Here is a 16,388-nt window from a genome sequence, read left to right as displayed (position 1 = left end):
GTACTAGTAAAGATCTCTGTTTAATGTTCACATCAAATATAAGTTTGGCTCAGAAAACAAAAAATGTTGCATAAAGGACAGGTTAGCGAAAACACCTTGTTGATGAAAGAGGTCCAGGAAAAATGACTGAACTTGGAACACAACAGAACCAAACATCAGACCTCATGTTGAGTGTTGAAAAGTATGTGCATGCCAATGATACGGTTATGTGCAATGATATGGCTAAAAGTTTCTGATCAAAAGGTTATCACTCGCTAAATTCCATAAATGTAATGTAACAGAACATAACATACAATAATTAACTGGCACATACAGGTAATGTGCTGCTGTCCTGATACAACCCAAATTAAATTACTCTTCGGATGCACATGTAAAATTCTGTCAAGCAACTTGTTATTCTGCTTATGTTTGAAGATGCTCAGCACAGTACAGGAAACCGCTAAAAATGGAGTGTGGACTACAGATGACACAGGTAAAACTTTTTTTAGTCTTAGACCATCACAGTCAATCAAGGATTAAACAATCCACATGTGACTATCTTGCAGTCTTCCTTAGGCCTTTCATTATAAGTGGGCACCTCTTCTAGTCTCCTGAGAACATCGGTGCCTTCAACCACTTGCCTTGGAAAGAGAGAAAGAAAGAGTTGGAAATGCAACATGAAGAAAATATGAAGGCTGTATTTCATTTCTATTTTTTAAAAGAATTTGGTATTTAATATATTTTAGTCCTTAATTCCCTGGTTATAATCATTACAGTTCTGTGGTTTTGAATCTCCACAGTTCATTTATGTTACATCTAAGACATGGCCTACACTTAGTGTAGAAATAGTGTTGAAAACCATACATTTTAACCACTGAAAAAGCACAGTTGCTTTGTTCTGTAATTTAAAATTGAATAGAACTGAACCATAGAGTGTTGTTGCAATTCAGTAAGTTTTGTCTAAATGTGAGTACTCTAGATGCAAATATTAAGAACTTGTATCTTTTATATATAATATGTTATTTATTAGAAACAAGACTGCTGATGATTCGGGAAATACAAAGGGTGTTCCTATTTGTTCCCCACCCGGGGCCCAATCTTTATACATCGTTAAGTACAAACCCGATTCCAAAAAAGTTGGGACACTAAACAAATTGCGAATAAAAACAGAATGCAATGATGTGGAAGATTCAAATTTCAATATTTTATTCAGAATACAATATAGATGACATATCAAATGTTTAAACTGAGAACATTTTTTTATTTTAAGGGGAAAATAACTTGATTTTCAATTTCATGGCATCAACACATTTCAAAAAAGTTGGGACAAGGCCATGTTTACTACTGTGTGGCATCCCCTCTTCTTTTTATAACAGTCTGCAAACGTCTGGGGACTGAGGAGACAAGTTGCTCAAGTTTAGGAATAGGAATGTTGTCCCAGTCTTGTCTAATACAGGCTTTCTATGGGTGAAAGATCTGGACTGCAGGCTGGCCATTTCAGTACCCGGATCCTTCTTCTACGCAGCCATGATGTTGTTAATGATGCAGTATGTGGTCTGGCATTGTCATGTTGGAAAATGCAAGGTCTTCCCTGAAAGAGACGATGTATGGATGGGAGCATATGTTGTTCTAGAACTTGGATATACCTTTCAGCATTTATTATGGCTTTCCAGATGTGTAAGCTGCCCATGCCACACGCACTCATGCAACCTTATACCATCATAGATGCAGGCTTCTGAACTGAGAGCTGATAACAACTTGGGTTGTCCTTATCCTCTTTAGTCCGGATGACATGGCGTCCCAGTTTTCCAAAAAGAACTACAAATTTTGATTCATCTGACCACAGAACAGTTTTCCACTTTGCCACAGTCCATTTTAAATGAGCCTTTGCCCAGAGAAAACGCCTGCGCTTCTGGATCATGTTTAGATATGGCTTCTTTTTTGACCTATCGAGTTTTAACCGGCAACAGCGAATGGCACGGTGGATTGTGTTCACAGACAATGTTTTCTGGAAGTATTCCTGAGCCCATGTTGTGATTTCCCTTACAGTAGCATTCCTGTATGTGATGCAATGCCTTCTAAGGGCCTGAAGATCACTGGCATCCAGTATGGTTTTCCGGCCTTGACCCTTACGCAAAGAGATTGTTCCAGATTCTCTGAATCTTTGGATGATATTATGCACTGTAGATGATGATAACTTTAAACTCTTTGCAATTTTTCTCTGAGAAACTCCTTTCTGATATTGCTCCACTATTTTTGGCCGCAGCATTGGGGGAATTGGTGATCCTCTGCCCATCTTGACTTCCGAGAGACACTGCCACCCTGAGAGGCTCTTTTTATACCCAATCATGTCACCAATTGACCTAATAATTTGCAAATTGGTCCTTCAGCTGTTACTTATATGTACATTTACTTTTTTGCGACCTCTCATTGCTACCTGTCCCAACTTTTTTGGAATGTGTAGCTCCCATGAAATCCAAAATGAGCCAATATTTGGCATGACATTTCAAAATGTCTCACTTTCAAAATTTTATATGTTATCTATATTCTATTGTGAATAAAATATAAGTTTATGAGATTTGTAAATTATTGCATTCCTTTTTTATTCACAATTTGTACAGTGTCCCAACTTTTTTGGAATCGGGTTTGTATATCTGAGATTAAACGACACTTTCAAGATGAGCCAATCATGTTAATTAAATAGTAATAATTGTGGCTAGTTATGTTCTCATTAAAAATGCTGACAAATTATACGCATATATGCATAACCATTGTATGTTTTTTAAGCCTTGAAATCTAAAACAAATAGCACAAAACAAGAGTGTAATTTCTTTTACAAACCTCCACCCCCAGTTCTGTTACTGCTGTTTCTCTGAGTGTGTTTAGCGCTCAGAGTTCATCTGTGGTCTATAAGATGACGTATGTCTAAGATAGCATTGATGCTATTACACCTACCCAAAGGCCACATATTTTCTGTCCATCCACAGGGCTGGCTGTAGTGTGATGTAGAACTGAGAGCTGTTAGTGTGGGGACCCTGGTTGGCCATGCCCAGGATTCCTCGCTTGTTGTGAGACACAGAGAAATTCTCATCTGGGAAAAGGGCATCAGTGCGGATTAAACGATCTGCAGGTTTATTTTTTTTTTACAAATCTACATATATTTACAAGTCTACAAACATATGCGTTATTATTTGTGTTTTCTTATATGCAACTCAAGTTAATATAGGGACTGGTTAATTTTTTTTTTATGTTTGTGGCAAAATGTGGTCCATATTCATGTACCTGCAAATGTTGGACAATAAATAGACTCTCCACGATTGCCTTTGCTTTGTATTGCAATTTCTGTAATACAGACAAAAACATTACATCCAACTGACCTACTATTTTTGTTGGTTGTTTTGCAACTGGAGAAAAGGGTAATGTGGTTATGAATAATATGTAGGCTGGGTTCACCAACCTATATGTATGTGTGTGTGGTATAGTACCTCCTCCCTGCACCCAGACATTAGGCACTACTCTGCTAAATAGGGTGTTTTTATAGCAAATCATGACTTGGCTTTGAGAGGTGCCTGCCTCCCCAGTACACAGGGCTTTAAAGTTTTCACATGTCTTCGGACACAGATCTGAGAAGAGCTGAGAAGGGGAAAAACATAAACGTCTCCTTATGAAGCACTGTTTAGATATTTCAATAAATAAATAAAAGTCGCCCTCACCTCAAACAGCATTTGCCCGATTGCCTCGCCTCCAATCACAACATCCATATATATGAATACATGCTGTAAAATTAGATCGTAAGCATGAATAATAATTAAACTCAATAAATTTTTATTTGTATAGTGCTTTTAACAATAGACATGATCTCAAAGCAGCTTTACATAATGCACCGATAATGCGTTAATAAAGAATGAATAAGATTGTTCTTTATAAGTGTACGTTTGTCCCTAATGAGCAAGTAGTGGCAACTGTGGTGAAGGAAAAACTCCCTGAGATGGCATAAAGAAGAAACATTGAGAGGAACCAAAAACAAGAGGAACCCATCCTTATCCGAGTGGCACCGGATATCTATTAAGTACAGTTAAACAATGTTGAGGTGAGGTGTGCAGTGATGGTGATCAGATGCAAACTGTAGTCCTGAGTGTAGCAGACTGTTGACATTAACTACAGCCACACCACCGTCAACAAACCTGAGTGAACGTGTGAGAGTGAGGAGACGACAGCATGCAAATATCCCTGTTCAACGAACACTCTATATCCATAATCCCTCTAGATCTGCTCCTTTACCTAAGAAAAACCTACCGTTTAAAGACTTGACTAAATAAATATGTTTTTAGCCTCGACTTGAACCCTGAGACTGTGTCTAAATCCCGAACACTGATTGGAAGGTTGTTCCATAAATGTGGGGCTTCATAAGAGAAAGATCTGCCCCCTGCTGTAGTCTTCATTATTCAAGGTACCAACAAATAGCCTGCACCATTTGATCTAAGTAGTCGTAGGGGATCATAATGGTATAGAATTTCACTCAGATACTGCGGCACGAGACTGTTAAGTGCTTTATATGTCAGTAGTAATTTTATAATTAATGCGAGATTTAATTAAATTCCCTGGTGGTCTAGTGGTTAGGATGCGGCGCTCTCACCGCTGCGGCTCGGGTTCGATCCCCGGTCAGGAAACCAACCCCAGCCATTAGGGTTGCACAAGCCTTAGTGCCGGTCCCAAGCCCAGATAAATGGGGAGGGTTGTGTAATGAAGGGCATCCAGCGTAAAAACATGTGCCAAATCAAACATGTGGATGGTCCGCTGTGGCGACCCCTAATGGGAGAAGCCGAAAGAAAGTTTAGTGTAGACTGATTAAAACTGGAATAATGTGGTCATATTTTCTACATCTAGTAAGAACTCTTGCTGCTGCATTCGGACAAACTGAAGCTTATGCACTTACTAGAACTTCCAGACAGTAAAGCGTTACAGTAGTCTAATCTAAGTAAAATTATCATCACCTTTTTCTTCTTCTTTCAGCTGTTCCCATTAGGGGTTGCCATAGCAGATCATTCATCTCCATACCTCCCTGTCCTCTACATCTGCCTTTTTCAAACCAACTACCTGCATGTCTTCCCTCACCACATCCGAACCTCCTCCTTTGCCTTCCTCTTTTCCTCCTTCCTGGTGGCTCTATCCTTAGCATTCTCTGACCGATAGTCTAACCTAAGTAAAATACTGCATTTAAATAACAGAGCTAAATATTGCCCACTACTGTTTCTGCATATGTATCATGTATCTGGTGTTCATCTTCATAAAGTCTTCATTTATAACTGGTTGTGATACCCATTATTCCTTTCAAGAAATAATTCTTCCCGGGGTCTGCCCTATGGGACTAGCCCCAGCGCGGAATAGAGGGTACTGGACAGGACAATGGATGTGGCCTATTTCCAGGGCACACCCAAGGCTCCAGTTGGTGCAGTGTACCACCTCATTGCACCCTGCACAAGAACCGCCAATCCAAGTGGCAATTGGGAATGAGTTGAAATCACCGTTTCTGATTGACACAGGTGCTACATTTACCAGCATAGAGAAAGATAAAAAACAGTAGCCGTTTAAACTCAAACTTTACGGTTCACAAAGTCTCAAGAAATAACCATGTATGGGATTACAATGCAGGTACCCCTGCTGTACTCATCACTCAACACTCCAACAAATTTAAAGGAAGAGATAAAATTGAGAAAAAGGGGGCATCAGGATTGTGGGAAACATACAATAAGCAGAGATTTTGGCTGAAATACATGTGCAGAGACTGTTAAGAAGCAAGAGACCCTTGGTATTGCAATATAAAGAATGATAAAGAAGGACAAGATGAGGTGTATGAAACACTATAGGTGGAACAGCTGAATGAACATACGTTTGACATCAAAACGTTGGATATGATAGTGGCACAACAAGAAGTGGCAGCCAAAGTAGAACAGCCTGACAAAGTCAAGAACTGGTACCAGGGACAAGGTGCTGTTCCACATGTTCAGGATGATCAGGAAAAATATAAAATTTTTAATAAAAAGATTTTAGTGGCAATGATTAGGGAAGCAGCTCAAATAAGGGAATGGGTGCCTACAAATAATCCATACATACATTTGTCACCAGACAAGAAATTTTTTAGGTCATAAATCTAGCTATAGAGGGATAAGTAGAAGCTGGAGTCCTGATTTCTACAAAAAGCCCTATCAACACTAATTTTTCAGGTATAAAAAAACAACCTAAGATAAATAGAGACTTTAAGGGATTGCAGAAATTCAAGTGGTCCAGGATCTACACAAGTCAAGGAAAGTCAAGTCCAGACACTTTTATTGTCATTTCTAACATTTAAAGCTGACGCAGTACACAGTGAAATGAGAAAAACGTTCCTCCAGAACGCTGGTGCTACATACAACACCATAGAGATACATCACACAACATAAAGTTACATAACAGAACACAGATCAGGGGCTAAAGTAAGTGTTCTCGTCACATAAAGTGCATCGTGTGCAACTGGGTGCAAACAGTGCAGACAGACAACACAAGACTGTGTGGGGCAGATACACAAAACACATAATAGCGCTAACTAGTAAACCTACTGTATAATGTGATTATACATTAATGTGCAAAAGAGGACTATAAAAAGAGTGTATTTGTAAACAAACACAATGTAGTGCAAAAACAGCAGAAGCAGCAGTTAAGAGGTGCAAAACAGTATGTTACAGTATAATATGATTAAATATAAATATGATATGGATGTTGGAATGGATTGAGATGAGTAATAAGTGTGTGTTGAGTTCAGGTTGTACAGTTCAGTAACACACAGTTGAGTGTGTGTGTGTGTGTGTGTGTGTGTGTGTGTGTGTGTGTGTGTGTGTGTGTGTTACACTCTACTTTCCAACATTCTTGAAAATACCAAATGGTATACTTTAATAGACCTCTGCTCAGCCTTCTTCTGTGTGCCTTTGCATCCAGAATCTCAATTATTGCATTATTTGCATTCATGTATGGTGGAAAACAGTAACTTTCCTTTTTTTTTTTTTTTTTTTTTTTTTTTTTTTAGCTTTTTAGGTTTTCAAAATTAGTCACAGGCCAGCAATATCTGTTGGGAGCAATTAAGCTAACAACCAAATTAGCCATTTTCAAATGTAGAGTGCACAAAACAGGTTCCAGGGTTACAAAGGGCATCTAGCAGATGAGATGCACTAGAGCAACTTAAAAGTGAAATGTCAAGTTATGTAAAACATCTAACCCAAATATATAGAACCTTGTGTTCGCATGTTTGTGATGCTACACACGGGACAGAAGCAGACAGAGCAGAACCAACAGGAAGTTCCTGCAGATTATGTGTACATAAGGGTGTATGAAAGAAAACACAAAAAATAACTAGAAATTTTGTCGACTCGGACAAACACATCTTACACTGCATAATTAAGCTGTTGCCTTTCTTACACTTGAAGTCAAAGTTGTTTCATAAGAATTAAATGGCATGTCACTTTCAGCTGGGTCTGCATCACTGGTGTCCAGGGGTGCCGCTAGGGTGTCTGATACCTGTCTAATTTGTACACTGAGCCCCAAGGCCCCATCCCCAATGATCTGATCTTTTTGCTACATGCAACAACAATCATTATTAATAAGCATAACAATTATTGTGTATTCAGTAAGGAAATAAATAATTAATTTGAACAGTTTATTAAATTAACTGTAATATATATTGTTTACAATTGACACTATTGTATGATCTCTCATACACAGAAACTAAAACACTGTGTGGATTATAATTATCGGACATGTGAAAATATCCTAAACAGCGACATAATCAGTTAATCAGTGATTAGAACTGAATCAGTTACATCGTGAATCATTTAGGCTGGTTTTAGCGGCGAGTTTCTCCAATTATTTGAAATTGACCGACTTGAATGATTAATTGTTACAACAATCGAATTAGTTTTACTACAACACTTATTTATAAACCTGCAGCGTAGGTTTTGATTGATTTCATACAGAAAGCTGTTCCAAGGCTTGATTGCATGGAAAAAGATAGATTCTTGGAAATACTGTTTCAACTTGAGTTTATGTGTTCAGCAAGAACGACGAGTCAGCATACAGAGAGGAGGTGCAATGGTTAACAGCCTGGTGTGGAGCCAACAACCTGTCTCTTAAAGTTGACAAAACTAAAGAGATGTTTGTTGACTTCAGAAGAGCACAGAGTGACAATTCTCCACTGATCATCGATGGATCATCCGTGGAGATCGTCAAGAGCACCAAATTCCTTGGTGTTCATTTGGTGGATAACCTCACCTGGTCACTCAACACCAGCTCCATCACCAAGAAAGGACAGCAGCGTCTCTACATCCTGAGAAGGGTGAGGGAAGATCATCTCCCTCCCACCATCCTGACCACGTTCTACAGAGGGATCATTGAGAGCATCTTGAGCAGCTGCATATCACTGCCTTGTTTGGGAACTACTATCTTGGATCGCAAGACCCTACAGAGAATATTGAGGACAGCTGAGAAGATCATCGGAGTCTCTCTCCCCTCTTTCATGGACATTTACACCACACGCTGCATCTGCAAAGCCAACAGCAATGTGGACGACCCCACACACCCCTCACACACCCTCTTCACCCTCCTGCCTTTAGGAAGCGGTTCCGAAGCATTCGGGCCTCACATCCAGACTGTGTAACAGTTTCTTCCCTTAACCCATCAGGCTCCTCAACACTGAACTGAACTGAACTCACACACACACACACACACACACACACACACACACACACACACACACACACACACACACACACACAGAGTGTGACTGATCTGTACAACCTAGACTCAACACACACTCATACTCACTTCACACACCCATGTCTTCAGTACCACTCACATTTTATCACTTAATTACCATGAATTGTTTACATGCCATTTTTGCACATCTTTTCTGGATTGCTGCTATTGCCCTTTTGCACAACATTTTGTTTAAATTTTGGCTACTGGCAGAGCTATTTTGTGTTTTGTGTATTTGTCTTGCACTGTCTTGTGTTGTCTTTGCACTGTTTGCACCAGGTTGCACACATGCACTTTATGTGGCAAGGACACTTTCTAGTCCTTATCCCTGTGTTTTCTGTTATCTGTGATTGTTGTATGTAGCACCAGGGTTCATGCATCAGCTATATATGGTTGAAATGACAATAAAAGCTTCTTGACTTGACTTGACTATGTTCATTAAAACAGCTTCTTACGGGAAACAAAATCGTAACACTGTTAGTATTAAGATGGGCCCACACTGATTCTCTAAACACATTCATATGTTGTCTGACAGTGTCTGTTGGATCTTTACGCTGTGAGTAAGGTACACAGAAAGTCTTTGTCTGGGCTCACACATCTTTGGTTACTATGTTTTTTTACCCAATCGGGTACAGTTTGAGCTCAGGTTTTTTCCAAATGTGTATAAATACTTTTCTGTTATCTGCATTAAACTGAAGAACATACAGTATGCACCATTCTGTGTGCTGTGTGATTCTTCACTGATCAGAAAAGACACTACGTAGATCACATGGGAAACTTTAGGTTACTGACAGACCAATCACGACAGTGATATGCGGGAGTCCCGCCTCCCTATATACACCGCTGCCAGCGGTCCCTGCCTCATTCTCACATATCTCTTCTCCGTGCACTGCAAGGAGGGAAGTGTGGTGAGATACCTCACTCCTGTTATCAGAGAACCGGGGTTACGCAAGTAACCTAAAGTTCTCTTTCAAACATTCGTTCGGTATCTCACTATGGGATATAGACAACTCCCGTATTGCAGATATGCTGTCCGAAGCAGGTGTCAACCAACTCAGTGATGTGAAAAATAACCCCTCTCACCGAAGAGAGAGAGAGAGAAAAGACAAACAATCGATACACGATGTTACCATATCCGTTGTCATGAAATATATATATATATATATATATACAGTGAGGAAAATAAGTATTTGAACGCCCGGCTATTTTGCAAGTTCTCCCACTTAGAAATCATGGAGGGGTCTAAAATTGTCATCGTAGGTGCATGTCCACTGTGAGAGACATAATCTAAAAAAAAAATTAGAGAAATCACAATGTATGATTTTTAAACTATTTATTTGTATGATACAGCTGCAAATAAGTATTTGAACACCTGTCTATCAGCTAGAATTCTGACCCTCAAATACCTGTTAGTCTGCCTTTAAAATGTCCACCGCCACTACATTTATTATCCTAAATTAGATGCACCTGTTTGAGGTCGTTAGCTGCATAAAGACACCTGTCCATTAAAGAAAATGGAAGAAGCTAAACATGACTGTCAATCTCGCTCGGACTGGGGCTCTATGAAAGATCTCACCTCGTAGGATCTCAATGATTCCAATGAAGGTGAGAAATCAGCCCAGAACTACACTGGAGGAGCTGGTCAATGACCTGAAAAGAGCTGGGACCACCGTTTCCAAGGTTACTGTTGGTAATACACTAAGACGTCATGGTTTAAAATCATGCATGGCACGGAAGGTTCCCCTGCTTAAACCAGCACATGTCCAGGCACATCTTAAGTTTGCCAATGTCCATTTGGATGATCCAGAGGAGTCATGGGAGAAAGTCATGTGGTCAGATGAGACCAAAATAGAACTTTTGGGTCATAATTCCACTAAACGTGTTTGGAGGAAGAAGAATGATGAGTACCATCCCAAGAACACCATCCCTACTGTAAAGCATGGGGGTGGAAGCATCATGCTTTGGGGGTGTTTTTCTGCACATGGGACAGGGCAACTGCACTGTATTAAGGAGAGGATGACCGGGGCCATGTATTGCGAGATTTTGGGGAACAACCTCCTTCCCTCAGTTAGAGCATTGAAGATGGGTCGAGGCTGGGTCTTCCAACATGACAATGACCCGAAGCACACAGCCAGGATAACCAAGGAGTGGCTCTGTAAGAAGCATATCAAGGTTCTGGCGTGGCCTAGCCAGTCTCCAGACCTAAACCCAATAGAGAATCTTTGGAGGGGAGCTCAAACTCCGTGTTTCTCAGCGACAGGCCAGAAACCTGACTGATCTAGAGAAGATCTGTGTGGAGGAGTGGTCCAAAATCCCTCCTGCAGTGTGTGCAAACCTGGTGAAAAACTACAGGAAACGTTTGACCTCTGTAATTGCAAACAAAGGCTCCTGTACCAAATATTAACATTGACTTTCTCAGGTGTTCAAATACTTATTTGCAGCTGTATCATATAAATAAATAGTTACAAAATCATACATTGTGATTTCTGGATTATTTTTTTTAGATTATGTCTCTCACAGTGGACATGCACCTACGATGACAATTTCAGACCCTTCCATGATTTCTAAGTTGGAGAACTTGCAAAATAGCAGGGTGTTCAAATACTTATTTTCCTCACTGTATATATATATATATATATATATATATATATATATATATATATATATATATATATATATATATCCATAAATACACACATACATATACGCACATAAAAAATGTATACATATACGTATTACACACTCAGGACGGAATGAGCCAGCGAAGGCTCCGTGACATCCAGCCTATAAAAACGGACAAAAGTGTGTGGCGAAGCCCAGCAAGCTGCCGCACAGATGTCCTGAATCGAAACACCCTTAAAAAGTGCCCACGAAGCGGCCAAACCTCGGGAACTATGCGCCCTCAGTCTCTCCGGAGGGTTAAGACCCACGCTATTATAATTCATTATAATAGCCTCCACGAGCCAATGGGACAGGCGCTGCCGGGAAACGGGACGTCCCTCACGGGAACCAGCCCATGAAACAAACAGCTGAGTACTCCGTCTCAAACCCTTCGTCCTGTCAACATAGTGACGTAACGCACGGACAGGACACAGACAGTGAAGCCGCTCCTCCTCCGCTGAGGAAAAAGGAGGCGGGTGAAAGGCCATTAAATCCACCTGTCTGCAGGCGAAAGCTGATTCGCTCACCTTAGGGATAAAAGCCGGATTAGTCTTGAGAGCCACTCGCGAGAAATCCAAAGCAAAACGCATACAGGAGTTATGAACAGACAAAGCGTGAAGTTCACTAACCCGCTTCGCGGTAGAAAGAGCCAATAACAAAGCAACCTTAAGCGACAGGAGCTTTAAATCCATACTCCCTATCGGCTCAAAGGGAGACTGAGAGAGCGCGCTCAGGACCACGGACAGATCCCATGGCGGAACCAGCGGCTTTGAGAACGTGCTCAGGCGCCGCGCCCCCTTCATAAACCTGCACACGAGCGGGTGATGACCGATAGTATTACCGTCAATCCCTACGTGGCATGCAGAAACGGCGGCGAGATAAACCTTAACGGTTGAAAAAGCCCTGCCCTTATCCAAAAGTTCCTGCAAAAAGCACAACACATCTGCCACAGAACAGTGAAAAGGGACGATACGTCTCTGAGCACACCATAGCTCAAACACATTCCATTTCCTATCATACGCAGAGCGCGTCGAAGCTGCTCTCGCATTCTGAATCGTCTCAATCACCCTCGGAGGCAAACCAGCGACACTAAGATTTATCCTCTCACGGGCCAGGCCCAGAGAGCCACTCTGCTCGGTGCCGAGTGAAAAATCTCCCCGCGCGCTTGTGAGAGAAGATCCCTGCGCAACGGGAGAGGCCAGGGTCGATCGTGTAGGAGTTGGAATATCTCCGTCAGCCACACTTTTTCTGGCCAGTTCGGAGCGATTGATATGACAGAGTGACCGCCTTCTCTTACTCTTTGTAAAGTCGGCACGATCAGACTCAGTGGAGGAAACGCGTAAAGCAGAACGTTTGGCCACGGGTGGGCTAACGCATCCACACCCATAGGTGCACCGTTTCTCGCCAGAGAAAAGAACAGAGGGCAATGAGTGTTTTCGTGCGAGGCGAAGAGATCTACGGCGGCCCGGCCGAATCTCTCCCATAACAGGTTCACCACCTGAGGATGGAGAGACCACTCCCCGTACAGGGGATTTCCCCTGGACAAGAGATCCGCCCCTGCATTCAGCACTCCCGGCACATGAGTCGCGCGCAGCGACAGGAAAAGCTGAGATCTCGCGCCAGACGGTGAAGTCGAGGAGAGCGCGTTCCGCCCTGGCGATTTATGTACGCCACCGCCGCCGTGTTGTCTGATCTGACTAATACGTGGTGACTCCGAAGAAACTGCACGAAATGTTTCAAAGCTAGAAACACCGTTAACAGCTCCAGAAAGTTTATGTGCGCGCACCGAAGCGAAACGGGCCATTTTCCCTTCGCCATCCTGCCTTCGCACACCGCACCCCAACCTGTGAGTGACGCATCCGTCGTCACTACTTTTCTCAGGGAAACAGCCCCCAGCGGGGGGTTCCCGACTCGAGAAAATCGCGATTTCTCCAGTGATGGAGAAAAGCACTGTGCGCGTAAGCACAGTGACGTCACCATCACCTTGCGATTGAAGTGGCGCTTCAGACATAAGCGCTGCGCCGTAACCCAGCACTGAAACTCTCTCATTCGCAGCAGTCCCAGCGGTATGACAGACACTGACGAAGCCATCAGCCCCAGCAGGCATAAACAGAGTCTGAATGGAACTGTCCTTCCTCTCTGAAAAAGAGAGAGACAACTGCGAATCGACCTGATGCGCTCTTCTGATAGAAAAGCCTGATACAGGTCCGAGTTCAATCTGAGACCCAGGTATATTATTTCCTGAGCGGGCACCAAGCAGCTCTTTGTCTCGTTTATTCTGAAACCTAAGCCGGTCAGGTGAGACAGAAGCACACTCGTATCCACCTCCGCTTGCTGCCGTGACGGAGCGCACTGACACTCTTAAACCCGTTGTTCTCAACGGAGACAGTGCAGCTTCGACACATTTGGTAAAGATCCGCGGAGCTAGAGCTAGCCCGAACGGAACCGCCAAATATTCGTAGGCTGTGCCCTGATAGGCAAAGCGTAGGAATCTCCTGTGTGCCGGATAAATGCTTATGTGGTAATACACGTCCTTCAGATCCACTGACGTAAACCAGTCTCTGGGACGAATAACACTGTACAAAGCTTTCGATGTGAGCATCTTGAACTTGTACTTTCTGAGGTGTTCGTTGAGGTTCCGTAAATCCAGAATAGGACGGAGACCCCCCCTTTCTTGGGAACGACAAAGTACCGGGAATAAAAACCGAGCTGGCTGTCTTCTCGCGGCACCGATCGAATTACCCCTTTGCTCAGTAAGGAGGTTATTTCGTCCTACAAAACCTGAACAGATTTGCCCTCTGCTGTCGACCAAATCACGCCGCTGAAAAGCGGTGGTCTCACGGCAAACTGCAGGCGATATCCCCGCTGTATTGTGGAATACACCCAATGATGAACTGCGCATGCGCGCCAGCTTTCCGCGCAAGCAGAGAGCGGACCTCTGTGGCTCTCGCATACAGACGGTGCGGTGGCACCATCTGGCGGCGGAGCCGGGAGTTGCAACTCTGATTCGAGTTATTTTATTGTGTGTGTGGATTTTTTTTCACTTTTCCCTTTTTTACACACATCTGTGCCCTCGGCCCACTGCCTGGATGCACAGAACAAATCTTTAATATTTTTGAACGAGCATGGAACATTCTGCTCTTTCTCTTGCATAACCCCGCGGGTGGAGAGGGGAGAAGCAACTTTCCGGGCACTGGGGAACTGGTGCCAACACTCCAACCGGAGAAAACTCGTTCGTCAGACACAGTCTTTGAAACGCTCCCCAACGCATCTTTGCTGGAGGGGGAGGACAAGACTCCTGAGATGAGTCGAGGGGTGCTACAGAAACTCCGAGAGTGCTGCCACCTCTCTTTTGACCCAAAATCAGACCACAGGTTAGGTCGCCCGCCTTTTCTTCCCTCCCTGAGGGTCCGCTGGGCGATGCCTAGCAGCTGCCGCTGCAAAAGAGGTCTTGTTCCTGGGCTGGGGCTGTTTCCTCCCCGCGCATTGACTGCTGGGGTGGGGGTTGCCTAGGGGCCCCCGAAACCAGGCTGTCTCTCCCTGGGCGTAGGGTCGAAATATGAACGTGCGGGTTGGGGAGGGCGAGCAGGAGGCTTCCTTGGGAGGCATGCTTCGAACGCTTCACCGTCCTTCTTGCGAAGGTCGCATTGCTGGCGCATATTCGCCACCGCAGCCCCGAAAGGGCTTTCGGCTCTATCGGGGCATCAAGGAACTCCACCTTCTCCCTCTCCGATAAGCCCGTCAACCCCAACCACAGGGCTTTCTCGCCTACCACAGCGAGGCCCATGCTGCGGCCGCAGCTCTGGACCGCTCCTCTAGAAGAGCGTAGGTTGATGACGCAATGACGCAGATTTCTTCCCACAAGGCTGAATCTGGCGACCCAGCATCAATCTGCCCCCCCATTTCCTCCATGAGCTCTGCCTGGTAAGCCGTGAGCATTGAGGTGGCATTCAGAGCTTTAACCGCCAGGGCCGAGGAGCGGTAGATCTTTTGGAAAAGGGAGGCGGACAGACTTTCTGTACGTCCTGGCAGAGAAGGGGAGGTGGAGGATAGAGCAGCTCGTCGATTTGGGTGGAGGTGGCTAGCCACCGACAGCTCCACAGGGGGGGTTGTACATCCCCAAAGCCTCCATATCGTGCACCTCCAGTCTAGAGAAACCCTTAACGGGCACTCTATGCGAGAAGGGCTTGTCCCAAAAACGACGCATTTCTGTGACACACGGCGGTACAGCAGAAATGAGCTGCTTAACTGGGGAAGTGCGCGATGGCAGCCTCTTCCCATAATATAAATCCCTCTCAGCTTCCTGATGCACCTGCTGAGATGGCCATTCGATGGAAAGTTTCTTGGCTGCTCTCCTACACACCTCCACGAGGTCCAGCTCACCTGGCATGGGGGAAGGGCCCGTAGCACTTCCAGGTCTGGAGAGAAGATCAGGAGGAAGGATAGCATCCTCCTCGTCATCCTCCAAATCTTCCTCAAAAAAATTATCATCATCATCATCTTCTTCTCCCTCACCCTTGTTATCCAGTAGAGAGTTAGATTCGAAGAGTGAAGGAAGGACAGGAGAAACCTCGTCCATCAACTCTCCCCAGCTGCACTGTGCTTGCGAAGCAGCTTCGTCCCTCTCTGCGGGCAGCGGAGAGACACATGGATCCCCTTTATTCGCGGCCGCGACTTGCAGGCGGCGCTCCCGAACCCTTGACGGGAAAAGAGCGCAGTGCGGGCAGCACTCGGGGTTAGCGAGCACGGTTTGAGCGTGCCGAGCTCCTAAGCACACGATGCACAGGGGATGAGAGTCTTTTGCAGAGATCGTAGACCCGCATGCACACGGTCGGGATTGAACTTTCCCCGCGTGCACCCGGATGAACTCGCAGTCGCCATAACGGAGGTGCAATCACCGGACAAAAAGAAAAAGGAAACAACGAGATCACCACGACGTGCTTCTCGAAACGGGTCTCGAACGATAT

At 44.0% G+C, this 16,388-nt stretch overlaps 1 protein-coding gene across 1 annotated transcript in view; it reads right to left on the bottom strand.

Annotated features, from left to right (window-relative positions):
- Positions 1 to 32: 32 nt before the first annotated feature.
- ppil6 (peptidylprolyl isomerase (cyclophilin)-like 6) overlaps positions 33 to 16,388 on the bottom strand; it is a 19,965-nt gene continuing 3,609 nt past the window's right edge. Inside the window, exons 4-8 of the mRNA XM_083563455.1 lie at positions 3,693 to 3,755; positions 3,465 to 3,612; positions 3,262 to 3,321; positions 2,935 to 3,070; positions 33 to 620 (exon numbers count right to left, since the gene is read on the bottom strand). Coding sequence (XP_083419581.1) covers positions 509 to 620; positions 2,935 to 3,070; positions 3,262 to 3,321; positions 3,465 to 3,612; positions 3,693 to 3,755 — 519 coding nt within the window. The 3' untranslated portion in view covers positions 33 to 508. The remainder of the gene's footprint in view (positions 621 to 2,934; positions 3,071 to 3,261; positions 3,322 to 3,464; positions 3,613 to 3,692; positions 3,756 to 16,388) is intronic.

The sequence above is a fragment of the Silurus aristotelis genome (genome assembly GCF_946808225.1).
Source record: "Silurus aristotelis genome assembly, chromosome: 15".
Classification (NCBI taxonomy): Eukaryota; Metazoa; Chordata; class Actinopteri; order Siluriformes; family Siluridae; genus Silurus; species Silurus aristotelis.
This window is presented reverse-complemented; position numbering and strand designations above follow the sequence as displayed.